The sequence below is a fragment of the Molossus molossus genome, unplaced genomic scaffold (genome assembly GCF_014108415.1).
Source record: "Molossus molossus isolate mMolMol1 unplaced genomic scaffold, mMolMol1.p scaffold_m16_p_2, whole genome shotgun sequence".
In the NCBI taxonomy this organism is placed as follows: domain Eukaryota; kingdom Metazoa; phylum Chordata; class Mammalia; order Chiroptera; family Molossidae; genus Molossus; species Molossus molossus.
In genome coordinates, this window is record NW_023425355.1 from 137,828,921 (window position 1) to 137,856,865 (window position 27,945).

General features: G+C 41.5%; 1 protein-coding gene across 2 annotated transcripts; it reads left to right on the forward strand.

Annotated features, from left to right (window-relative positions):
* The first annotated feature begins 6,025 nt into the window (after window positions 1-6,025).
* On the forward strand, window positions 6,026-27,929 carry RBBP7 (RB binding protein 7, chromatin remodeling factor). 2 transcript variants are annotated; one of them, XM_036270230.1, is made up of 12 exons: window positions 6,026-6,318; window positions 7,142-7,286; window positions 11,576-11,721; window positions 15,305-15,478; window positions 16,486-16,601; window positions 21,104-21,264; window positions 22,007-22,133; window positions 22,254-22,331; window positions 22,935-23,011; window positions 25,906-25,963; window positions 26,578-26,688; window positions 27,477-27,929. In XM_036270230.1, the coding sequence occupies exons 1-12, from the start codon at window positions 6,303-6,305 to the stop codon at window positions 27,543-27,545; spliced, it is 1,278 nt and encodes a 425-aa protein (XP_036126123.1). In that variant the 5' UTR covers window positions 6,026-6,302; the 3' UTR covers window positions 27,546-27,929. The 2 variants fall into 2 exon arrangements, with proteins under 2 accessions (XP_036126123.1, XP_036126122.1); XM_036270229.1 differs by lacking the exon at window positions 6,026-6,318 and adding an exon at window positions 6,504-6,861 and having other exon boundaries at window positions 27,477-27,925.
* The last annotated feature ends 16 nt before the right edge of the window (window positions 27,930-27,945 follow it).

Sequence of the window (27,945 nt, forward strand, 5' to 3'; positions counted from 1 at the left end):
TTTGCTCTGCTCTGTGATGCCAGAGCTGGGGCTCTGCAAACTGCTTTCCCCAAACTCCCGAGCCAGTTGCCTTTCTGGTCATTTCTGTCAGTGGGAGGTTCTGATGGGAGATAAGGAGGGAGAAGGGCTTCTGGTTGTCACCTTCCATCAACAGACTTACTCCCCTCCCCCTCCCCATCCACCAGCATCACTATATCAGGTCCCCACAGAGGAATCGCCTCCCAGGAGGCTTGCCTTCCTCTGTGGTCAGAGAAGGGGCTGTGTGGAGTGCTTCTACCAGAGGTCCCTTTGACAGCCAACGCAGGAACTCTACTCCAAGCTCCCAGGTTCTGGTAACCTCACTTTTTTCCTTTTGTTCCCTCAGCCCTAAGCGTGGTAGCTGCTTCTCACAGTTACTACTGTCAGCCCTAGGGGTACAGGAAGCAGTAACAAATATCTGGGCTACCTTGTTGTCCCCCCCTTTCAGTCTTCTAACACCTGTGTACCAAACTTTTTCTAGTGAATCCGCTCTACTGGAAATGCTTAGCATGGCTTTCTGTTTTCCTGTAGTTTTTATACAATTGCAAACAAAATGTTGCAACTTTTTAAATATCATATCTATTTCTTCTCCAACTACTAGGTCATGGTCCTTACAGGAGAATCTGTGGTTGAATTCAGGACTCAGCAGGGGACGAAGAAGGGTTAGGTGAACATCAGAGATTCTTTGGTAGTAAGCAACAAATAGACTCAGGCTAACTTAAGCAAAAAGGGAATATACAGAAGACTGTGTGGAGCTTACATAATCAAATGGGCAGATTTGGAAAGGGTGGGAATCAGGGCCATTCCAGAGTTCTAGGAAGTAGGAACCAATGGAGGTAACTTGCGGTGCTCCACCAGCAGGAATCTATGGAATCCACATTCCACATAGGGCGTGGCTGAATGGCCCCACTGAGATTAGGTGCCTAACCTTTGCCTGGTGGAGGGGGGTGGGTATTTTGATGGACAGTCCTACCAAACTGTAAGAAGTTTGAAGAAGGAAGGATGAGCTCACCCAAAAGAAATTTAGCATGCTATTTCCCAGAGAAGAAAGAAAGGATGATAGCCAGCAATTGCAACAAATTTTCACTACAGGGAATTGCAGAACAGGTCTTCACTTCAATTGTAAATTATAATGCATTGTATATTAAAAATTTGAATAAAAGAACAATGTGCCTAGGGTGCAAAGCTCAGAGCATTTTTCTAAAAGAAGGCGCTACATGTGAAGAATTCTCGTCACTACTTATGGATTGAGACGAGGCCAGAAAGAGCTTCCTATTCAATATTTTTCGTTTGACAAATATTTATTTACTACGCCCCAATGATTCTAAGTCTAAGCCCCAGGGACTCTGGTCTAGGTCATTTCCTTTATTCACTGTCACCAATGAGTAGCTCAAGTTGCTTAATATTAATAGCTAGCACAATGGGGTAAGTTGGCCTTTCATAAATCCAGAGGGACACCCAACAAAGGTTAAATATTAACACATTTATAAGTATAAAACAATTACTTCACTTTACCTAATAAAATATCCCAATAGTACATGAAAACGAAGTACAAGTTCAAACAAGCACAGTGTGTTACCTATTTTATAATTTTCCTTCAGCTCTTGCTCATACAATTGCATTAAACAATATTTTAAAAGAAATTACTTAGGTAACAAAAATAAATAAATTAATTACAAAAAGAGAAAAGAAATTACTTAGAATCCTATCACACTAAGACAACACTTTTCATTTGTCTACAGTACTCTTCTACCATTCCTTTATTTTTTCGAAAATGTGTGGGGCTTTTTTTCTGTTTATAAGAGTAATACCTGTCCATGGGAGAAAATTTTTAAATAGAGCAATATGTGAAGAATAAAATAACCATCATCCATAATACCAGCAACCAAGAGACAATGGTTGTTAATAATTTTGTGTATTTTTTTCCGCTTCTAATGATATTGATGAAAATGATATGGCCAGAAACAAAATTGGCATTCCTTATGCTCTTTTGCTTGTGTAATTTTCAGATTTTCTGTAATGAGCTTTGTTTTTATAATAAGAAAAACAAACAATAAAGGAATGTATAGAAAAGAAAGCACTCTCTATGTTTTGTTAATTCCAGGTATCTCCAGTTCCCAGAACTCTGCTTGGCACACAACAGGTACCCCAAAACTTTTTTTGAATGCTAAAATTTTCGCCAAAAACTAGTGAGACAGCGTTGCTAATGAACACAATCACACAGGCAGCCGTGTCCGGGATTAGTTCCCTCTCTCATTCCTTTCGGTAAACAGTTCATTCTATCACACACAATCACTTTTGCTGTCTTAATATAAGGGTGACTGATTTCAAATTCCAACTCCAACACACTAGCTATGTGACCTTGGCAAGAAACTTCACTACTCTTTGCTTGAACTTCCTCATCTGGTAAATACTGGCCCAGGTGCTAGGGATACAACAAAAAGATCTTGACATCAGTTCACATTCTGGCTTAGAGGGAAATGCCTATGAACGAACGTGTCAGATGGTGATAAGTGCTATGAGAAAGAAGAAAATAGAGTAAAGGGGACAGAAAGGATTACCTGTGGAGGTGGATGAGGGCATGTTGCTATTTTATAAAGGGTGGACAGGGACTGGCTACAGGTTTCAAAAATGTCCTAGTCCCCGTGCTTTTCAAACTTCAAGTTGTGACTAAGTACAATCACAAAATCAATGTAGAGGGTAATCTGCATGTTTTGTTTTGTTTTTTTATCCTCACCAGAGGATATTTTTCCATTTATCTTCAGATAGAGTGGGAGGGAGAGGGAGAGAGACATCGATGTGAGAGAGACACATGAATTGACTGCCTCCCCTGAGACCCCCACCAGGGCCCAGGACGAACCACAACCGAGGTATGTGCCCTTGACCAGAATCAAAACAGTGACTCATTGGTCCGCAGGCGGACACTCCAACCACTGAGCCAAACCAGCCAGGGCTAATCTGAATATTTTTTAAAATAAAATACCAGAGTGCATCACACATATTAAAGGTCAGCACTGTTTGGTGTAATTTGTTTCGATTTACATACAAGTGTACTAGTCTGTAGAACACCATTAGTATGGAGAAATGGTGGTTAATACTAAAGCAACTTTGAGATAAGCAGTCTTAGAGAAAGGTACCTAAACAGGGTCTCTCTGGGTTGTTAGCCCACACCTTATGCATGAACCTGTTGGTGCCTTATTAGAGGAGTAGAATAAGCTGAGTACAAAAGAAACAAAAAGACAACCACAGCCCTGGCCGGTGTGAACCAGTGGTTAGACAGTGGTTTGATTCCCAGTCAAGAGCATGTACCTGGGTGGTGGGTTCAATCCCTGGCCCCGGATGGGGCATGTGCAGGAAGCAACCAATTAATGTGTCTCTCACATTGATGTTTCTCTCTCTCTCCCCCCTCCCTTCCACTCTCTCTAAAAATCAATGGAAAAAAATATCCTCAGGTGAGGATTAACAACAGAAAAAGATAACCACAGAGAAAATAGGAGAAAAGATTAGGATCAGAGCTAAGAAGTTGGAAGGAAAAACAAAAACAAAACTGAACAGTGAAGAAATTCAGAAGAGAAAACTAACTGGTATTACATTTTTTGTTTCGAACCTACAACTCAGGTACTGCCCTTAACCAGGAATCAAACCTGAGACCCTTCCCTGCACGGCTGATGGCTCTAACCACTGATCCACACAGGCAAGGACAGTATTACATTTTTTATGCAAAAAAGTGCCCGACCAGAAAAAGACCAAAAAATTTAAAGAAACGGAATTGACAGAAACAGTTTTGACAAAACCCAAAGCTAGTGACACTTTCGTATTAAGTACATGATAGTGCCTGAATATTTTCAGAAACTCCCACATCTCTGCTCCATCCTCTTCCTTCTCTTACCCTCAGTGAGGTGGACAAAGATTTTTAAAGCCATGTTGTTTGGGAAGATTTCTTTCAATCCTTTTAACATTTAAAAGATTCTGGAAATCATGCCCACTCATTACAAATAAGTAAAATATATTGAAGGGAGACTGGATATCATCTGCTAAGCCTTCTCTTGCTGTGCACATAAGGAGGTTCCCGTTGAAGCAGAACTGTAACACAACTGTTCCAGAAGAAGGTGGGCAAATTACAGTCCTGCAGCTAAATCTAACCCTCTGCCTGTTTTTGTATGACCCATGAGCCAAGAATGATTTTTCCATTTTCAGGTGGTTGAAAAAATTCAAAAGAATGTTTTGTGACACGTTTAAATTCTATGAAGTTACTGTAATACAGCCAGGCTCACCCATATTGTCTAGGGCCGCCTTCTTGCTATAATGCAGCATAACGCGGCAGAGTTTAATAGTTGACCCCAAAGCCTGAAATGTTTCGGATCTGGCTCCTTTTAGAAAAAAGCCTTTGCTAACCAGTGTCCTACCTAGAACATGAGGGCTGTCTTGTTTAAACGCCCTTCCAACTCTCTTCCCTCTCCAGCTCCTCCCCTCCTCAGCTTTGGTCGCTAACAATCCAGGGCCTGACAGGAAGGCAGAGAGCATGGTATAGAAAACCAGAGACACCATTGATAGATGTCTATATAAAGTAATACGAGTGGTTCTGCCGCCAACTAGGATGACATCTGGGTTTGTTTCCCGATCAGAAAGGTGGACATCAAAGTGGCAATTGCACGATTTCATTAAGAGTCACTATGGTTGCCCAGCTGGTGTGGCTCAGTGGACTGAGCGTGGTCCCACGGACTGAGAGATCCCAGTTCAATTCTGGGCACATGCCGGCCTTGCAGGCTCAATCCCCAGTGGGAAGTGTGCAGGGGTCTCACATCCATGTCTCTATCTCTCTCTTCCTTCCTCTCTCTAAAAAAAAGTCACTATGGTCACTTCCATGAAGACACTTGGAAAATATTAAAGCAGCATTCTGGGGGGTGCTTTTGCAGGGCGAGCCTCTCTCCGAGTGGATGTAGACTGAAGTCCCCTTTGCACATAGCACCTCGACCACGTCCACCAATCCCGTCCCCTCTGCTCCTGGCCCTTTTGGCCTTGCGGCCCGCTTTCTTTTCACCCCAACGCACTCCTCAGGGGCTACCAAGTTCCTGCGCAGAGCAGGGCTCAGGCAAGTAAGCCCGGCTTAGGTTAGAGCAGCGCTACCGAGCTTCGACAGCTTGGAGTGGGTTCGCCCCGGGCCCCCTGCAGGTAATAAGAATGACTCAGCAGGGGCCAGGGCTAGGACGGAGATAAGAAAACCGGTCCGGGGACAAAAATCTTATGAAGAGAGAGAGAGACCGCAGATCTTCATCTGAAGGACCCAAATGCGTGACCAAACAAAAATGTAATTCAAGTCAGCTTCGGGCAGTTGCCGGCCTATGCTAGCACAGGCCGCAGGTTTAGCCTAACAGGGAGGCCCGGCGTCTTCTGCAGTCAGAAAACGCCCACGGACTCTGCAAAAGGTCCTCTTTGCCTCCGACAAACCCCACCTCAGCTCGACCGGGTTCCAGAAAAGGCTAGTTGGCTGGAGGGAAACCTTTCGGGGTGCACAGAATCGCAAGCCCGTGGTTATCGTGTAGACTTTGAGGGCACACTAATCTCTCGAGACTAGAAACCATTTTCTTCACTCTGAGATTTTGCTTGGCTAAGCGGCGGCAGCTTCTCTGCCCCCCTCCCATCCCCACTACCCCTACCCCATACTGCCAGGGCTGCGGCAAGCAACCACGCCCCGCGGCCCCAGGGCTCGCCTCCCAGGGCTCACAGCCCCCGCGCAGTCTGCACGCCGCGCCACCATTCGCCCCACCCCCGCGCACCCCCATCCGCCCCCGCGCCCGGCCCTGGGAGCGTCGGGCGAGTCCTCGCGCCTGCGCCTCGCCAACTTCCTGCCGCGGAACGCCCCGCCCACCCCCAGAAGCCCGCCTCCGAACGCCGCGTGAAACCTACCTGCCGCACGTCATTGGTCGAGACAACGAAGCCGTCGGCTCCCAGGCCCGCCCCTCCACCGCCTCTTACTTTTCCCAGAGCGGATGCGCCTGCGCTCAGCTGCCTGGGCGGGCTGGGAGGCGCGGGTTGAAAAGTCTCGTTCCAAGTTTGGAGAGAGAGAGAAGAGCGCCTTAGTCCTTGGTACCCGCGAGCGGGGAGGAGGCAGGAGAGAAGGACGCGGCGTCTGGGGAGCACCCAGGCCGTGAGACGGAGCTTAGGCTTCGAAAGCTACAAGCGTGTGGCGCGCCTGGGAAAGGCAGGAGCGCCTGCGGTTGGGCTGCTCTTGACTAGAGAGGGGAGTCTGAGGCCGCGGCGAGGGGCGAACGACCCGACGCAAGATGGCGAGTAAAGAGAGTAAGAGGCCCTGCGGGGCGGCGCGCGCCGGGGCCGCGGGGGGCAGCGGGCGCGCGAGGCCGCGGCACGCGCCGGAGAAAGGCGCGAATTGGCGTGCGGGGCAGGGGGCGGGGCCGGGCGCGAGGCTGGGCGCGCGCCTTGAGGGGCCTACGCGGGACTCGGCTAAGGCACTGAGGACTCCGAACACTTCCGGAGCCGGGCGCGGGGCCGCGGGTTGAGCCCCCTTCCCCCCCCTCCCGTCCCCCCTCCGGCGGCAGCGCTCCCTCAGGCGCCTTCGGCCCCGGAGCGGAGGCGGCCTCCGCTGCCAGAAAGCGGGCACGGCGGCTCCATTCGCGCGCGCGCGCCGACCGCCTCGGGGTCGCGGCCCTTGTCCGGGGGATTCTGGAACCCGCCGGCCTATGGCTGCCTACGCCGGCTTCGTGGCAGTGGAGGCCTTTCTTGGTGGGGGATGGGGGAGCGGGTCGATGGCTTTCTGCTGCACGTGGATTCCTCTCGGAGTGGATCGTGGAGCCCCTCTACATACGGTTCGTCATCTTAGAACAGGTGCGAACAGCTGTAACTGGCAAAACAGTTTCGGTGTTCGTGTAATTAATTACCCGATTCTGTATACGCAGGCGGTATTGATCTCGAAGTGCAAAAAAATCAGCTTCCTGGTGTTAATATTCTCTGCACGCTCTGGAAGAGCGGTTAGTTGTTTGTATCCAAATTAGAGGTAAAGAGGAAAAGTAGATTAGGTGTGGCCATCTCGAGTTGTGACCTCCAGTATCTGTGTACAGATTCTGACTTCGATCCCTCTCAGCCACTTAATTTCTCCAAATTTCAGTGTTTGAAGATACTGTGGAGGAGCGTGTCATCAATGAAGAATATAAAATCTGGAAGAAGAATACACCGTTTCTGTATGACCTGGTTATGACCCATGCTCTTCAGTGGCCGAGTCTTACCGTTCAGTGGCTTCCTGAAGTGACTAAGTAAGGGTTTCTGGCAATTTATTTTGCACAAATTTAACTGTTGTCTGAATTTCCTACTTTTGGAATTTTATACATAGAATGTAAGCATGTAATCAATTTAGCCCTTGGGTAAGGGGACAGGTGACTTATTTTCAAAACTAACAAATGATTTATGGGGTGATTTCTAAAGTATAAGTATAGCGTTGAGATGGGAGAAAGAATCTGTTGTGAGATTAATTATATTTGTGGGAAGCACCAGATATATTTGACATTTCTTGGGCTTAAATATAGAACAGCATCTCTTTGAGCCCAGACGAATGGATTTCTTTTAAACTTTATTGAAAAATAGCATATGTACAGAAAAATGCACAAATCATAAGCATATGGCTTGATGAATTTTTGCAAAGTAACACACCCATGTAACCAGCCCCCAAAATGAATGCATTTTAATTGGCAAAAGAGAAGAGAATTTAGCAACAATTCACTGAAGAAAAGGTATTATTGGCTTATAGTATGGAATACACTTTGAAGTTGGTCTTCATGGGAGTGTTCTTTTCAGCTATTTTTTAAAATTTCTCTGGTAATAATTGCTGGCATTTATTGGGCTCTTAGAACAGGGCCTGGCACATTTATAGAGTTGTATGTCCTATTACTTGGTTTAATATTCAAAACAAGTACTTTGATTACTTTTTAAACTTGTTTTGCTGATGTGGAATTGAGAACTGAGATGTTAAAGGAACATGCCCAAGATCACACAGGTAGCAAGTGGTGGAGGGGGCTTTCAAACCCAAAACAGGTAGCCCCAGAGTTGAGGCAATCCCTGCACTAGACTACCTTTCTCACGTACTTGGACTTTTTCTAGTAGAAACTTGGATGTCTACTTAGAAGTGTATTAAATTTTGGTATTGTGAACATATAATTTAATGAAGATTAATCAAACTCTAATCTAGAAGAGCTGGGGCCCCTGCCTCTTGGTAGCTTTGTGAATTAGGGTAAGTTGATCAGTCTCTCTATCCCCCAGTTATCTGGTCTGTTAATGGAGGTGCTGATGGTACTGACTGCCTACATTTGAGGGAATTAAATAAGATTGTGCATGTTAAAGTACTGGTGCAGAGTAAGTATACAGTAAGTGGTGACTGGTGCTGATTCTCCCACCCCTTCCTATTCAGAAATAATTTGTTAGGTAGGATGGAATAACTTTGTGTTTCTCCACTTGGATTTAAATGAGAGCTGCTTACTGAAGTCTTTATATTTATTTTTTTGTTAATCCTCACCAGACAATATTATTTCCATTGATTTTTAGAGAGCATGGGAGGGAAGGGGGAGAAGGAGGGAGAGAGAGAGAGAGAAACATCTGTGTGAGAGACACAATGATTGGTTGCCTCCTGCACTGGAGGGGAGCAAACCCACAACCCAGGTACATGCCCTTGACCAGGAATTGAACCCAAGACCCTTTGGTGCATGGGCCAATACTAACCACTGACCAACACTGGCCAGGGCTGAAGTCTTTTTAAAACGTTACCTGTAAATGTATTTTCTATAAAGGTTTTTAAAAGAAGACATCTCATCTGTATGTTCTCAGCCCAGATACTGCTTTTATATGAACACGTAAAAATTTAGCAGAGCCCTAGCCAGTTTTGCTCAGTGGTTAGAGCGTTGGCCTGCAGTCCAGAGAGACCTGGGTTCGGTTTCCGCTAAGGGCATGTACCTTGGTTGCAGTTTGTCCCCGACCCTGGTTGGGTCATGCGGGTGGCAGCCACTCGATGTGTCCCTTTCACGTGATATTTCTCTCCCTCCCTCCTTTCCTCCCTCCCTCCCTTCTTCCCTCCCCCCCGCTCTATCTGAACAAAAAATGGAAAAATGTCCTCGAGTGGGGATTTAAAAAAAAAAAACTTAGCAGAAAATATTTTAAATTGTGTGTTTCCTGGTGGTCTTTTCATACAGAGAAGTAGGATCTGGTTGTGGACGTGCAGTGGCTCTGGGAATGTAAGAAAATGCCAGCCAGCCGGCATTCTTGGATGTTGAGGATGGCTGTGTGTGCTTTGCAGGTTCTGTTTGGGGTATGACGGGATTGTGATTGTGTGCTTTGTCACTATACAAAGCAGTAGAAATGTTGGCTGCTCTTATTGCCTGGATCTTTGAGGAACTAGTTCCTATTCAACCTCATAAAACCTGCCTACATACAACATACTTCTGAATGATGATTTGTACTTTCTGAACTGTTGTCCTTAAATTGAGTTAGGTAATTAATTTGGCTTTTTAAATTTTTTATTTCAGTATCTCTTAAACTATTTTTCAAAACTGGTAAATCATTATTTTATATCTCTTACTAAATAATTTTTGAACATATGAGACTAACTTCCTAAAAAGCTTTGCAGTCATTCAAATTCAGATGGTACAAAAGTACATAGAGTAAAAATAAGTCCCCTTTCCTCATGGCTCTATTATTCTCCTACTTTCCTTACTCAGAGGGAGTCAGTCATTATTTGCAATTTCTTATGCATTCTGCCAGCATGGAGTACATACGTATATCTGCCCTCTTTTTTTCTGGCATGGGAGCAAGTTGTTCACTTGACTTTTTAATTAGGAGTTTATATCAGAGGCTTATTCCTGGCAGCATTCTTAGATATGCTCATTTATTTTAAAGGCTCCATAGAATTCCATTTATGGATATACTATAATTTATGTCACCAGTTCCCTATATTAATGGATTTTTAGGTTGTTTTCAGTCTTTGCTGCTTCAGACAATGCTGCTGAGAGTAACCTTGTGATAATCTATGATTATTGGGTACATTTCTTAGCAGTGGAGTCACAGTGGTCAAAAGATTCTGATATGAAAAATGGACGAGGTTTTTATTTTATCATTAGTCTTCTGCAGCCTTAGGTGTATCCAGTATTGGAGGGAAATAGTGTAATATTGATTGGTTCTGGAAAATAAGCTTGTATTTTAATGATGGAGGTGAAAGGATTTGTAGTAAAAAGAAAAATCCTAATATAATGATTGAGTCAGGAAACCAGAATAATTGGATTTTAAGAGTCGAGAAATTTTTCAGGTCTTCTAGTCTATCTTGGAACTTTGCTCCTTAGAAGGGTCCTGTGATGTAACTTCTACCTGTTGGTCTTGGTTTTTCTGATTAACCCCATAAAAAACAGCCCTAACATTGCTCTTTTGGTGCCTCCTTTCTGGCAAGCATTCCTATTTTCATATGGTTCTCATGAGATACGTTTAAATTTCCCTTTCATGTTGAGCCACTATTCCCTGTAAAGGTTTCATTTTGTCTAAGCCCTCCTAAACTATATTGCCTAGAACCTAATTTTCTAAGTCTGGTTTTCCAGTTAAAAATAAGTGAGCGAGTGCTCATGCACATTGCCTTCTCCCTCTCCATATAAGTTCCTCTAAGATGAAGTTAATTACCCTTTTTGATAATCGAATCATATTCTTGGCCACTGAACATACATCAACTACAACCCATTTTTTTTTTTTCCAACAAGCTGCTATTATTTGGCCATGGCAGCCTTATTCTGTTCTTGGAGTTGTATATGTATTTATTGTGGGTTTTTTAATCCTTAAACCAAATCTTGGTAAAATTTCATCGTGTATTTTTTAGTTATTACCAAATTACATGCCTAGTAACTCTCAAACTTTTTTTAAAAAATAAACTGAGTCCTTTCTACAGCTGAAATTGAGAAACAGATAAATAGCCTAATTTGTCTAGTGTTGGGGCCCAGAGCCCCACTTTTTGGCCCTCCTCACTGAGATGGGAGCATGGAGCACAGGTGAAAATTGCTATTCTAGATAATACAAAGGGGCAAGCATTGTTAATAGATATAGATGCAAAGTCGCCAGGTTGCCAAGGGGCATAAGCAGGCTCTTTAGCCTCAAATCAGTTTACATAGAACTAGCTAGGTAAACAAAGATATCCCCCCTAAAAGTGAGAAACTTAAAGCACCATAAATATAAATAGGGGGTTTTCACCATAAATATAAATAGGGGGTTTTCACATCATGCCCTTTGCACTTATAACAGCTGTTTTTTAAGTGAAGAAACTGAGGCCCACAGGGAAGTTGTGATAGCTCATTTTAGTTTGAACCAGGATTTAAACCCAGTTTTTCGGACTTGACACCTTATTCTTTCCATTCTACCTTGTTACCTCTTACTGGGAAATCAGAAATACGTAGTGTGTTAAAAATGGAAGATATTTTTTAGGTGAGAAATCATGATTTATGAGTACAGGGATCAGCGATGGACTGAATTTCTTAGCAACTGATTTCTTGTGGGATTAGTGTGACTTATTTTCTTTTCCAAACAGACCGGAAGGAAAGGATTATGCCCTTCATTGGCTAGTGCTGGGGACTCACACATCTGATGAGCAGAATCATCTCGTGGTTGCTCGAGTCCATATTCCAAATGATGATGCACAGTTTGATGCTTCCCACTGTGACAGCGAAAAGGGTGGTAAGTATATCATATATTCCAGTATTGGTGTCTTAAGGGAGTGGAGTATGCTTCTTTTTAATTAAACGTTACTAAAACTTTATACTAATACCTTTTTTGGACCAGCAGTTTAATTACTAGGACTGTCCTACAGAACTACTTACCACAGATGCACAAAGATTTCACAGGAGCATTATTTGCAGGATTGAAAGAAATATTAGGATCAACCTAGCAAAGCAACCCAGATAGTACTTCATAGGAAATTGGTTAAACACATTATGGTATGTTTGAAATATTGTGCGGCAGTTACTAAGAATGAGATAAATCTGTATGCACTGGTATGGAAAAGTGTCCAAGATAAATTGGGTAACTGGTGTATGCGTAGAAAAAAGTCAGGAGGCATAGATACCAAACAATTTAATCAGTTCATCGTGTTTTTTTGTTTTGTTTTTTATTCTCACCTGAGGACATTTTTGCATTTATCTTCAGATAGAGAAGAGAGAGAGAAACATTGATGTGAGAGAGACATCGAGTAGTTGCCATCCACACGACCCCAATCTGGGCCGGGGACAAACTGCAACCCCGAGGTATGTGCCCTTAGCGGGAACTGAACCCGGGACTCTCTGGTCCGCGGGCTGATACTCTAACCACTGAGACAAACCGGCCAGGGCAATAGTGGGGGTTTTTTATGGAAGCTATTGACTTCCTTGGGTTTTTTTCCCTCCAGTCAAACATACATTCCCCTGCTTTGATACTCACAACCACCCAAGTTCCAACCAAGTTCTGTTGATTTTGCTCACAAGACTTGGTAACAAATATATACTCATGGCTAAAGTTTGTTACTATAGAGTATAGAACAGAAGCAGCAGGAAGAAGATATGCATCAGGGAGTCCAGGGAGGTCTGTTACAAGTCTCATTCAGGGCTGCACAGGATGTGCTTTCTCTTTGGAAGCAAATGACAGGGATATGTGCCGAGTATCTTTGCCCAGGAAAACCCATTCGAGTGTCAAGGTCTGAGACTTGTGGGGGGGGGCTGGTTTCATAGGCACGTCCTGTCCTGCTGGCAACCAGCCGTGACACTGAAATTTAGGACCCCAATAATGACACCAGGAGCATATCATCGATGTTGATGTTTGTGCGCAGCAACCCTGACAAACTGGTACAGCACAGTCCATTGCTCCCAGTGTACACCACAAAATCATTGATCCATCAGTAACATAAAGAACATTCTGAGATCTATGTTCCCAGGACTCAGTCAAGGGTCAGTCATGGTCCCAGTGTCCCTCAGCTGCAAGGACTTAGCAACCAGACCTGCTGGGTTAGGGCTTTCTGCACAGCCTCAATTGGTTTAGTAGATAAATCTTACCATTTTCTAGTACTTGCTTTAGGTTTTTTTCTTATTGAAAATAGTACATTATAGCTCAAGTCCTACCACCCCTATCCCATTCCATCCTCTCCAGAATTCATCACTGTCCTGAAATCTGTGTGCCATTTTCAACTGTTACTCATGCAGTAGTAAATAAACATAATGTTCTTTTGCAGCCTGCTTTTTTCATTCAATATAATTTTTTTTAAGAATAGATACATGGTTTTAATCACCTGAGGATACATTTATTGATTTTTAGAGAGGAAGGGAGAGCAAGAATAAACCGTTGATCATTTGCCTCTCATATGCGCCCTGACTGGGGATCAAACCCACAATCTTTTTGGTGTAAGGGACAACACTCCAGCCAACTGAGCCACTTGGCTGGGTCATTCAGTATTGCTTTTTGTGTGTGTGTGTGTTTGTGTGTGTGTGTGTATACCATGTTGATGTCTAGCTCATTCTTTTAACTGCTGTATAGTATTCCATTGTGATTAAACGTCAGTTTATCCATTCTTCTACCAAGGGCTACTTGGATTTTATCTTTGTGGTTTTTTGCTCTTACAAATAATGCTTTAGTGAACATTCTTGCCATGTTTCTGGTAAACACGTCGCAGAATTTAGTGGGGTGGAATTGCTGAATTGTATGGTGTATTCATTGTCAATTTAAACTAATAAAACAATTTTCCAAAATGGTTTACTTCAGTTTACCACTCCCACAATTTAGTCCATTCTCCTACAATCTTATGCCTTATTTATGTAAATACTGTTTTGATCAGAGAGTTTTGATGGCTTTAAAGTCACTTTTCCAGTGTATTACAATCTAGCAAATGACTGAAATAATTTAGTCAACACCTTTATTTTCTGTTAAGGTATTTTTAGTGGATGCTATTTATCATTAAGATAGTGGTTTTTCACACTTTTTTGAGGTTGGGAAAACAAAGCCCTCCATTCAAAGTAAATATTGCCTGGGAACCCTTGGAGTCCATGGGAGGCAAGGGCAGGTTTGGAGCAGGCTCTCTCAGGAGGAAGGAGGTGAGATAATTTGGAGGAGTGGTCTTAGGAAGGGGAAGGCGCATTTCTTCCATTGAAAAGATGGGCATGGAAATGCTGAGAGTAAAATAGATGATTTCATGTGGTTGTGTGAGAGAAGTTGTGGAGTGGGAGATGATTTTCAGCTACACAGAAATAGTAAGCTAATGTTTGCCATAGAGAAGAGAGGCTAAATTCTGGTATTATTAAGCCATGGGAGCTAGTGTTCGTTATGCATTTTTACATAGAGCTGGCTGAAACTGAGAAATGGTTTACTGCTTTTAGCATGTTTTTGCCAGGTCCCAGCCAGTCTGTTTGACTTGTTACCTGCCTGGCTCAATTAGGCATTTGAGTTAGTGTTCCCTGACCAGAGACATGGGGTGTAAAGAAGCAGCAAGATAGATCAGGGAAAAAAATAATAATTATAATGTGAAGCCTCCGAACTTTATGTGTCAGCAACTAATTCATTCAGGAGTTTATCTATAAGCACAAAAAAGAAAATATTCTTGATTGCTATTAACTGCTTAGATGTTCTCTACTTTTATTCTTTCTACTATCATCTTGGCTATTTCCCAGACGTTACATTACTTTTTATGTGGCTTTGTTACTTTTCCAGGGGTTTTTAAATAACTATTTAACACTGCAGTCTTATTCCCACACCAGATAGGTTAAGCCCCCTTGTTTTAGCGTTGGCACTCCACTGGCAGTTGAACCAAGTATTCTTGGGTTTGGGTGGGGGTTAGTTGGCATAGATATTCTATTTGAGGATGTTTCTGACTTGAGACTCAAGGAGTGTTTATATTCCTGAGGGTGAAGCCTTCCCTGTCTTGATGAAGCCTAAAATAAGATGCTAATTCACTGCAGCACTTCGAAATGAGTTGTATTTGCACTAAAAGGCTGAAATGTGTTTATTATGTGGTTACTGAATTTTAGTGAATAACTACATCTTCAAAACTGAAAGAGGCTGATTTTTAATTGTTTTAAATCCAAGGTGGAGCTAAATTAACTTGCATAAAATAGCTCTCAATATTTTCCAATGCAAATAGGCTTTGAGAATAAATTAATTCCAAGTGGCAAGTGAACCAATGTTTTTGTTCTCTCTCTCATCAATTTGTGTTGTATTCTGTCATGTTAAAATCTGCTAGGTTGATGAAATTGATTTGTGGATTTTAATCGTAAGTGTATGTGTTTCTTTCTTCTCACATTAGAATTTGGTGGCTTTGGTTCTGTAACAGGAAAAATTGAATGTGAAATTAAAATTAATCATGAAGGAGAAGTAAACCGTGCTCGTTACATGCCGCAGAATCCTCACATCATTGCTACAAAAACACCATCTTCTGATGTGCTGGTTTTTGACTATACAAAGCACCCTGCTAAACCAGGTAAAAAAAATTCAGGCCGTTGCTTGACCATTTTTCGTGACTTAAAATAATTCCTTTGAAGTCATTCAAACTATAATTTTTCAAGGTTTAAAAATTGTTTTTTGGGTCCAGTAACCACTCTCAAGTTCAGTGATTTAAGCAGAAGGACCTCATAGCAGATTATATCCTAGCAACGAACAATACAGAGCAAAAACAGAAAGAAAAAGATACAGATCAGGCAGAGTCCAGAAAGGTCAGGCATAGGCTTCTGAGTCCCTTCCCTGCTGTGGCCACACAGTACAGGCATTCCCTCTAGCAGCATACCACAGGGGCATGTGCTAATGTCTCTGCCCAGGGAAGCCTGTTTGAGTCTCAGGGCCTGGGGGTTTGGTGGAGATCTGGTTACATAGGCACATCTTGCTCTATGACCAGTCATGGTAAGGAAAAGTCAGGACCCCAGCACTGAAGCCAGATAACATCATGAATCTTGCTAAACAATCCTGCAAGTCTTAACAAGCTGCCATAGCCTGCCTCACTGCTCTGGGCGTACAAAATTTTGTCATTAGTGACGTGAAGAATTTTGTGAGGATCACATTCCTAGGAGCTGCCTAAGGGTCAGTCGTTGTTTACAGGCTACCTCAGATACATGTAAGGACTGAGCAAACAGACTTGTTGTGTTACCTCTTTCCTCACAAGGACATTTTTCAAAATTGACCCAGGGGTGAGGCGAGTTGTCATTGCGCAAATTTGTGGGATAGCTAGTTTTCAGTATTTTGTGTTAGAGCTAATGCTAGGTTTTTCAAAGGAACCGGTTGTTTTATGGTCATGAGACATGGTTTGCATTGAATATTTGAAATGAAGCACAGGGAACAACTTTTCAACGTGGCTTTGAGTCAGACCAAGTACTTGTGTGTGTGCAGTACCTTTCCAAGCATAATAAATGTTTTGGCTCACTCAGGTGAAGTTTTGCTGTTACCAATTCCAATAAACAGATAATTAGTAGTTAATGCATTTCTTTTTTTCTTCAGATCCAAGTGGAGAATGTAATCCTGATCTTAGGTTAAGAGGCCACCAAAAGGAAGGCTATGGTCTTTCCTGGAATTCTAATTTGGGTGGACATCTGCTAAGTGCATCTGACGACCATGTAAGAAGCCTATTCTTAATCTACTCATGTACTAGAGTTAAAGACAGTGTCACAGACCGCTCTGCATTGTAGAAGCACTATATAGACGAAGGTTTTCTAAGATAATATTGCTGATTATTGTGATAATGTTTTCACAGGATTTAGAGCAGTGGTTATCAAACTATCCTTTTGGAGCCTTAGGATTTCACAAAGCTTTTTTGAAGCAGCCTTAGAATGGAGGGAAGGTGGGCAAAAGGAATCCTATTATGTAAAAGTAGACCTCTAGAAACTATAAAGTGTTTGTGAGGGCTGATTAATATAAATTACGTTTTATTTTTGTTGTTGTTGAAGTGTACAGTTCTGTGGGATTTAGTGTATTCACAAAGCTTTGAAATCATCACCACTTTATAATTCTAAAACATTTTCACCAAATGTCACAAAAAGAAACTCCGTACCCATTAAGCAATTATTCCCCAATCCCTCCTTCCCACAGCTCCTGGTAACCACTAATTTATTTTCTACCTATAGATTTGTTTCTCCTTAATATTTCATATAAATACCGTCATATAATATGTGGCCATTTGTGTCTGCCTTCACTTAGCATAATGTTTTCATGGTTTGTCCATGTTGAAGCAAGCATATGTCAGTACTTCATTTCATTTTGTAGCTGAGTAATAATTCATCATATTGGTATACTATAGTTTATTCATTTATCAGTTGATGGACATTTGGCTTGCTTTCACTTTGGAGCTATTTTGAATGATGTTGCTGTGAACATTTTTGTACAAGTCTTGTGTGGACATACGTTTTCATTTCTCTTGGGTAATTACCTGGGAGTGGAATTACTGGGTCATATGGTAACTCTGTTTAACTTACTGAAGAACTGCCAAATTGTTTTCCAATGCAGCTGCACACTTCACATTCCCAATAGCAATGTACCAGGTTCTGGTTTCTCCATTCCCTCACCGACACTTGTTATTATCGGTCCTTTTTATTTTGACCATCCTAGTGGGTGTAGAGTGGTATCTCATTGTGGTTTTGATTTACATTTCCCTGGTGACTAATGATGTTGAACATCTTTTTATGTGCTTATTGGCCATTTGCGTGCCTTCTTTGAAAAATGTGTATTCAAATCCTTTGTCCAGTGATACATTTTTTGTTTGTTTTGTTTGTTTTTAATCCTCACCCGAGGACGTTTTTCCATTTTTTGCTCAGATAGAGTGGAAGGAAGAAAAAGAGAGAGAGAGAGAAACATCGATGTGAAAGGGACACATCGAGTGGTTGCCACCTGCACGTCTTAACCAGGGCCGGAGACAAACTGCAACCAAGGTATGTGCCCTTAGCAGTAGCCGAACCCGGGTCTCTCTGGACCGCAGGCCAGTGCTCTAATCGCTGAGCCAAACCAGCCAGGGCATTGATACATTTTTTAAATTGTTGAGTTTGTAAGAGTTCTTTATGTATTCTACATAGAAGTTCTTTATCAAAAATATTATTTCAAAACATTTTCTCCCATTCTGTGGGTTATCTTTCCACTTTTTTGATAATTTCCTCTGAAAAACAAAAGTTTAATTTTGAGTCCAGTATTTTATTTTGTCAGTTGTGCTTTTGGCATCATATCTAAGAAACCATACATAACCCAGTATCAAAAAGATTTACATTTATATTTTCTAAGACTTTTATAGGTTTAGCTATTATATTTAGGTCTTTGATTCATTTTAAGTTAATTTTTATGTACAGTGTGAAATAGGGGTCCAAATTCATTCTCTGAATGTGAATATCCAGTTTTCCCAGCATCATTTGTTGAAAAGAAAAATATTTTCCTGTTGAATCGCTTCAGCATTCTTAATATAAATTATTTTAACAATTAAAAGTGCCACACAAGCCCGGCTGGCTGGAGTGGCTCAGTTGATTGAGTGTCGTCCTATACATCAAAAGGCTGCCAGTTCAATTCCTGGTCAGGGCGCATACCTGGGTTGCAGATTCAGTCACTGGAAAGGGCACGAACATAAGGCAACCAATTGATGTTTCTCTCTTACATCAATGTTTCTCTTTCTCTCTCTCTCTCCCTCCCCCCCCACTCCCTCTCTCTCTCCCCTCCTCCCTTCCTTTCTCCCTCTCCCTCTAAAATTAAGAAAAGTATATATTTTTTAAAGTACCACACAAATGCAAAGGGATCCCGTTAATTTATTGTATTTATAGCATTCTTGCCACTAATGGCCCCATATCTTCTTTATAGGTCCCATACTGTAAGCAGAGAGTGTTTGGTATGACTCCAACCAGAAACCAAGAGTAGACTTCTGAAGCTCATGTAACTTGGCCACAGTTAGCATTTTATGTCAGCTTTTTGAAAGCGGGTACCTTGTCTTAGTATATCCCTATACCTAGAACAGGATCTGTCACGTCACAGACATTTATATTTCTGTTTATTGCAGTTTCTGTTACACTTTTTGAAATATTGAAAGTAGTAAATTGGCTCGATCAAGACTTTTTAGTTAAAGCAACCAAAACTGACTCTGGCTGATTTAAACAGAAAAGAACTTTATCAGAAGGGCATTGGGTAAGGTACTTTGAATTACTGTGATGGCTAGAAAATGGCCCAGAAAAGAGAGAGGAGGCCAGCAAATCAGGCCAGTGAGGACATGACTCTTGCCATCCTGGGAAGTGGATGTTACGCCTCACCAACCCACCCACCCATGAGAACCGATTCTTCCCAGTTTAAGACACCAGGCTAAGAGTTACTAGTGAAAATAATAGCTGACATTTCCCAAGGGCTCTGTATGTGCCAGGCATCTTGCCAATCTTCCCAGGATCCATCCTTCTGAAGTGAGGAGGGGGGGGGGGGTGGTAAGACCTCCACCCATTCCTTTCTCTTCAGTGCATGTGGTTTTCGAGTCTAAGTGTCTAAATATCAATAGTCTAAGGCAGTGGTTCTCAACCTTCCTAATGCCGCAATCCTTTAATACAGCTCCTCATGTTGTGACCCCCCAAGCATAAAATTATTTTCATTGCTACTTCATAACTGTAATTTTGCTACTGTTATGAATCACCATCAGAAATATGTGTTTTCCGATGGCCTTAGGCAACCCCTGTGAAAGGGTCGTTCGACCCCTAAAGGGGTTGCAACCCACTGGTTGAGAACCAGTGGTCTAAGGGCACTTTTTTATTTTTTTTACTGGGAAAATAGCTATTACTACTGGGAAATAGCTTAGTTACAGAAACCCTTTCAGATAAGAAAGTGATTTAAAAACAGATGACGCCATTACCAGTGTCAGTGGAATTAGTGTGAATATGCCCTAATGGAATTACCTCTTATTTTACGCGATTGGATGAGAATCATTGTCCTATAGCTTGTGGTATTTTTTCATAAAAACTTTAGACTTTTCCTCTTAACGTTTTTTTTGTGATGGAATGTCAAGAGGCCCTATGGCCTCTCCTTGGGCTTGCCCTGCTGACATTTGAGGAGCACGCCATAGGCCCCAAGCTCTGGCCTCTCATAGTAGCCTGGTAGGACTTGCTGTATCATTCACCTGTCACACTTCTGATATCTGTAGTGGTTTCTCCTGTGAGCGGCTTGGTCAAAGACTTTTGCCTTTTAAGAGGCATGTTTTAGTTTTAGTTTTTTTTTTATCCTCATCCGAGGACATTTTTCCATTTTTTGTACAGACAGAGTGGGAGGGAGAGAGAGGAAGAGAGAGAGAGAGAGGGAAACATCGATGTGAAAGGGACACATCGAGTGGCTGCCACCCGCACGACCAACCAGGGCCGGGGACAAACTGCAACCGAGGTACATGCCCTTAGTGGGAACCGAACCCGGGTCTCTCCGGACCACAGGTGGACGCTCTAACCGCTGAGCCAAACTGGCCAGGGCGAGGCATGTTTTAGTTTTAATTACCAGTCTCTCGAACCCAGCGTGAATTTTTAAGACATGAATGTCTGTTCAGTGGATACCAAATGCTGGGCTCTTGGCGTTGTGTGATCTAGTCTAGATGAATTTTAGATACTCGACAATGTATGTAGGTAGAAACTAATCTGAGTGTCCCTTGCCTACCAGCATGCCGGGTTTCCCCATGCCCACCCCCATTACAATGTATTTTCTTTGCTCTTCCCATCTTGGATCATGGAAGCCACACCCATACACTCTGCTGTTTGTGAAGCTTCACTTTTGTTTATATTACTTTCCCTCGTGTTTATTTCTAGCATTTATATAGTTAAATTGTTTTGTTTCTTATGATGGTGTTTTAACTAAGTTGTTAGCGCCCAGCTAGTGTGGCTCAGTGGTTGAGCATCAACCCATGCACCAAGAGGTGGCTTGTTTGATTCCCAGTCAGGGCACATGCCCAGGTTGTAGGCCAGATCCCTAGTGGGGGCGTGCAAGAGGCAGCCAATCGATGTTTCTCTTTCTCCCTCTCCCTTCCTCTCTCCCTAAAATAAATAAAGACAAAAAATTTTTTTTATAAATAAGTTGTTAGCATTTCTATTCAATCTTTTATGGCTTTTGTGGTTTTTGTTTTTTTTTCCTTTAGACTGTCTGTCTGTGGGATATAAATGCAGGACCAAAGGAAGGCAAAATTGTGGATGCTAAAGCGATCTTTACTGGCCACTCAGCTGTTGTTGAGGATGTGGCTTGGCACCTGCTACACGAGTCACTGTTTGGATCTGTCGCTGATGACCAGAAACTTATGATGTAAGGTTGAAAGTTCAGTGGGATATTGTTACAGGGTGTCCTAAAAGACCACCAGTGATTGTGGTGGCCTGTGGTTTAATTTTTTTTTTAAGTTATGTCCTGGCTTTTAAGGAAAAAACAGCTTTAGTAAGGTATAATTGACATATAATAAACTGCACTGCATGTATATAATGGCCTTTTCACATAAAAGTTACTGTGCTATATGAATGAACACAAATTTTTACTTATAAAAGAAAACAGGTATGCAAACGTGAAGGAACATGCTTGATGTGGAGGTAGATATCAAAATTGGGATCAGGGTGACATTTTTGAAGATGAGGGAGGAGAAGATTATATCAGGGCATGGCCACAGGGCTGCATTCAACAACCTAGAATGCTTCTTACCTCGAACTAATACTGGAGGCAAAATGAGGCAAAATACTGAAATTAGACAAGTCTGGGTTGTAGGTGTCAAATTATGTTATTGTCTGCATCGTTAGTATTTTGTGTATGCTTTAAACAGTTGGTAAATTAAGATAAGAATCTAATAAATGAGAAACCAGCAATAACAACCCTATTTTCTTCTCTGTAGATTTAGAACATATCAATCACTTAATGGTTGGAAGTCTGAATTGCCAACTCTATGTGTAGTTGGTGTCTCTGTGCAGTGGTACTGACGAGGAAATGAGTGTGAGGTCTGAGAAGCTGGGGAGGGTCGAGTGACCTCCTTGTGTGCTGTGTGCCTTGTACCTTTGTGTTTTAGATGGGACACCAGGTCCAATACCACCTCCAAGCCGAGCCACCTGGTGGATGCACACACCGCTGAAGTCAATTGCCTGTCATTCAATCCCTACAGCGAGTTCATTCTCGCAACTGGTTCTGCAGATAAGGTTTTTACGTTTTTGCATATTTGGTGTTTACAAACCCAGTTGTCTTGTACGGTAATCAAATATTTTAAAACTTATGGAAAATGCAAAAATAAATTCCTTTTCCATTGTTATTTTCTTCAGACTGTAGCTTTATGGGATCTGCGTAATTTAAAACTAAAGCTCCATACCTTCGAATCTCATAAAGATGAAATTTTCCAGGTACGTAACAGTCTTCTGGTGTCTTTATGTTAGGTTTTAGTAACTTTTTGGTAGGGAGAAATTAAATTTTTTTTATATAGCAGGCATGGGACATTGTTTATTTTAAAAAGCTCTACTCTTCTGTATAAGTTAACTAGTAGGAAATAACTTGGAGCTTTTTGAGAGACTTACTTCAGAAGTAAAAGAAAAAGCCTTGCAATACAGGATCAGTTTAAAAAGTGAAATCCAAGGATTCTTTGGTTAAGGTATGCCAATATAGTGGCTCCTATGGTAAAACTATGTCTTGTATGTGGTTTAAAATAGAGATTTGCATTGGTTAAGATACACTTCACTGAAAATTTTAAAATCTAGGATGGTTATGGGGCTGAATAAGTTTATTGGGCCCCCTAGCTGAATTCCCCTATATTAGGGAGTGCATCCTCCCTGGGAGCAGGCCAGGGAAATGGGCCATTTAAGAGTACTTGAAAGGATTGGACAAGAAGGAGTGGGCTGTAGGCCAAGGAGAGGATACAGAACACACCATGAGAAAATAGTGAGGATTAGGACAATATCCACAAACCTAAGAACAGATGATTCTTTACATTTTCAAATATGTATTGCTAGGTCCACTGGTCTCCACATAATGAAACTATTCTGGCTTCAAGTGGTACTGATCGCCGCCTGAATGTGTGGGATTTAAGGTAACTCAGAATCTGGTGATGAGAAACTGCATAAATATACTAATCTGGGAGCTTATGTAATTCATAAATTTAGAAAAGCAATTTGCAACCCCCAATTTAATGTCTAATATTAAAGTAACTTTTTTTTTTCAATCATCACCCGAGGATATTTTTCCATTTATTTTCAGATCGAGTGGGAGGGAGTAGTAGAGAGAGAGAGAGAGAAACACTGACTGATGTGAGAGAAAGACATCGATCGGTTGCCTCTTGCACAACCTGGACTAGGGCCAAGCACTGAACCACAACTGAGATACGTACCCTTGATGGGAATCGAACCCGAGACTCTTTGGTCTGGGAGCCAACACTCTAACCGCTGAACCAAACTGACCAGGGCTCTAATATTAAAGTAACTTTTAAGTACCTTCCTGAAGAGTCTTTCTTCCATAAAACAGAAGTAAATCAGCTAAGGAGCTGTAAAATAAATGTATGCAGTGTTTTATTTTTCTATTGATATTCACGCACGAAGTTAAGGGGAGAGGTGCATTTGTGTTTTAACATCCAAGTGATTAATGATTAACACTCTTGGTATCGAAATCTGTAAAGATGTTAGCTATTCATGTCTCATGGGATCTCACATACACCTGCAGGACTAGTCTTTCTCAGAGATTTTCTACCATTGTCTCTTCTGTGCTTTCATCAATTCATTAGGCAGATGAGCTCCTACCGTGGGTTGCGTAACTGCTGGAGATATACTTGGGAACAGGATAAGCACAGCCCATGCTGTCAGAGAGTTTATGTTCTCCTGAGGGCTCATTGTATAAAGAATTTCTCCCAGTTCTTAAAGTTCTTGACTTCAGAGTGGCAATTCTAAGAACTTGAGACTCTTTTCCTTTTTTGGTCTGAGCCTTTGGAGCTATTATAATAAGGTTGCTCAGTTATATACTTCTCTATAAGATGTTATCTTAAGTTTAAATCATTAAATTACCAAAGAATAAGTCTTTTTTTTTTTTCAGGTAGAGTGGGAGGGAGAGAGAGGAACAGAGAGAGAGAGAGAAACATCGATGTGAAAGGAACACATCGAGTGGCTGCCACCCGCACAACCGACCAGGGCCGGGGACAAACTGCAACCGAGGTACGCGCCCTTATCGGGAACCGAACCCAGGTCTCTCAGGACCGCAGGCCGACGCTCTAACCGCTGAGCCAAATGGGCCAGGGCGAAAGAATAAGTCTTTTCCTTACCTGTATTACGTGTATTGTGTTGAAGTGGGCTGAGTTTTTAGTGTTAAAACCAAAGCTGCTACCCTGGCCACTGTGGCTCAGTTTGTTAGAGCATCGTCCTGTGTACCAAAAGATGGTGTGTTTGATTCCCGGTCAAGGCACATACCAGGCTGAAGGTTCGATCCCCGGTTTCAGGCATGTTCCGGGAGGCAACCGATAACCAATAGATGTTTCTCACATCAGTGTTTCTCCCTTTCCCCAATCCCTCCCTCTCTAAAATCAGTCTTAGAAATCTAAATAATACTTTAAAAACAAATAAAAACAAAACTGCCTTAATTATATAGACAGTATAGACCCATCCTTCAGTGTATGGAACAGAGATAGTGCAGAATAAAACGCAGGTATTATAAAACTTCCAAACATCTAATGTTCCATGTTCTTATGGAACAAACCCTGGCCGTGATAGATGGTTAAAAATACAGAAGATTTTTAAAGCAGATATCTGAGTATGTTTGAAAAATAATTTTAGTAGTAAAATTAGAAACCTAAAACAAAAGTTGTATGAGGTGGTATAGTACAGCGAGGTTTGGAAGTCTGATGGCCTGGCAACTGGATTATCCCTAAAGGTGCCAGTAATAAATTTGTACACATTGTATAATTTTGCTTACTATTAAAATTACATTAGATAAAATTACAGATAAAAATGGTCAGTGTTAGCAATTATACTTTTGACAGAGAAAAGAAACATAATTATCTAGCAGTCCCACATGTTTGGTTTGATTGGTTTCATGGGAAGGAAGAAATATCACTTAGAAGGCTGTAGTTTTTGGCTGTTTTTTCCAGCAGTTATAGCAAATTCTACCTTTGGAGTAGATGTCAGATAGGATTGATAAGCACGGTATGTCACTTATGAGTGATTTCACTGTTGGGACTGCTGGCAGGTTCTACAAATTGAAGGGTTTTTTTGTTTTTGTTTTTTTAATCTTCACCCGAGGACATTTTTTTGCATTTATCGTCAAACAGAGCAGGAGGGAGAGAGGCAGTAAGAGAGAAAGAGAAACATCAATATGAGAGAGACATCGGCTGGTTGGCCCCCACACAACCCCAACCAGGGCCAGGGACAAACTGCAACCAAGGTACATGCCTTAGCGGGAACCGAACCCGGGACTCTCCAGTCCGTGGACCGACGCTCCAACCACTGAGCCAAACCGGTCAGGGCAAATTGAAGTTTTTAAGAGAAGAAAAAATAAAACTTAACCTTTCTTTGGCTTATACATTCCATAAAGTTGCTTTGTTGTCATATCTTCAGATCTGTGATATGGATGAGTTATTGTTTTCTCACTCCTGGAATGAAAAAGGCTGTAAGAGTGAAGTGTAAGGGCCCGACATCAGTTCTTGCATACTTTTCACCTTTTAATTCTAATGCAGTAAACACCACAACGAAAATATTGAATGAATTTTCATATTTATTCATTTCTATTATGCAGCTTCAATTATGAACAGCTCTTACCCATTTTTACAAAGTAAATACCCCACCCTCTCACCAAATAATATAAAAACTCTGATAGCAGCATAGAAATGTTGTTTTTCCAGTATGGGTGTGTTTTAAGATGTGCTTTCTGGGCTGACACTGGTTTTACAAACATTCATGGTACAAGAATTTCAGTAATGAAAGCATTATGCTCTTTTCTTAACAGCAAAATTGGAGAAGAACAATCAGCGGAAGATGCAGAAGATGGGCCTCCTGAACTCCTGGTATATGTTGGCTTTCTTAATGCAAGATGAAATGTTACATTCAGATTGGATTCGGTCATTGATCTGTGTATATGGAAAATGAGTCAAAACTTCAAATTCTAGCTCTTGATAATTTCCAATTGGAGGTCTTGGAGGTGGTTTTGATTGGGGTTAGACATTTATTGAAAATAGGAAACAGAGTCCAGTAGGTTTTGCCAATGTTTCATTAAGAATAATTTGAGCTCCTGGAAAATAGTGTATAGTAACTCCTCATTGATTTCAGCTGTAATATTTCTGAGGGTTTTGGGGGGTACTGGAGGAGCCAGGTATTCAATTAGCAACACTTAACATATGGGAAAATTTTAATGACTGATTTTTACATTCCCTGTCCAGAAACTGAACGTCCTTGATCTTGCTGATGCCAGCGGTGCCCATCTCCCTCCTCCTATTCCTAGTCAAATAACCTCATTGGTCCCTTGAAGGTTTAGGTTTATGTAGTGGTATACTGTACCTATACCACCCTCCCTCCTAACCTAAGGACAGCAACACCTACCCCTGCTGTTGCTCTAAAAACTAACTTTTAGCATAAGGTATGAAACCAGGCTTCTTTTTGTTGTTGTTGTTCCTATAAACAGTTTATTCATGGAGGACACACCGCCAAGATATCAGACTTTAGCTGGAACCCCAATGAGCCATGGGTCATTTGTTCAGTGTCTGAGGATAACATCATGCAGATATGGCAAATGGTGAGCTAAACATTTTTTTTTTTTCCTAAATGACTATCTTGTGAAGGAGAGATTTACTAATGATAAAATGTAATAGAAATATTTCAAACATCTGGATATATGTTGTACCGAATATGTATAGGAAGGGAATAATCTTTAAAAAATCTTCCTTTTTAATGTCAATCTTTAGTTCAATATGCACCTGTCGAGTGAGGAGAAATTTCTGTACACGTCTGTATAAACACACAGATGTAGACACAGCATGTGCTCTGATTTTCATGATTATTACTCTTCATCATCTGGGCTCTTAGCATCATTGTTCTGTGTCCAGTGTCTGTTGTGTCATAAACATGGAGGAGGATATAGGAGGAAAGTGTCAATGGTGTTCACATGACACCGAGCTCTCTGAAGATTAGCACTAAGTACACAACATCTCTAAGGCACTGAGGTGTTAACCAACCCTTTCATAAACCTCAGGGCTATTGCTTCCTTTAAATGATACTTGATATGCTCTTGGAAAACACCTTTTATGAACAATAATTGAAATAAATAGTGCATGGGCAGCTAGGGATATATGAAATTATACACTAGTCTGCCTTTCCTCATTAAATTTGTTAGAGTGTTTGGGGGCAAAACACACAGAAAACTACTAAATAAAGTCCTCTAGAAATGTGTCCACTTCCAACAAAACATTTTGACCTGTGGATCCAAAAATCTGGATAGAAAGAATTATTAAATGCTATTTTTAAGTACTCTTGTAAAAGCCATGGGTAGTTGTACCTATGAATTTATTTGGTTGTTATCTCCAGGCTGAAAATATTTACAATGATGAAGAGTCAGATGTCACAACATCGGAACTGGAGGGGCAAGGATCTTAAACCCAAAGTATGAGAAACGTTTGTTGAATGTAATGCTAACATGAATGCTTGGTTTATCAAGCGCCAAAAAAAGCATTGTATAGTAGGAAATGTTAAGTGGGATGGCATATGGCATTCTTTACCTTCTGATTCTAGCACTTTCAAGTGAGCTATTGCATTCTGTATCATATCGTAGCTTTTAGGGAAGAAAGAAATGTTGCTAAGAAAGAACATGACAGTTTTAAAATACAAGTAGCAGGGTACTGCCTTTGATTCAAATATTTTAAGTTCTTGTTTTCTCAAACTAAGTGCTTGCTGTTCCCGAATATGCAAGAATAACTTTTACACTTTTCCCCTCCAACACTTGTTGATTGGCTTTGCAGAAAATAAAGTTTTAAAATAAAATTTGTTTTATTCTTTT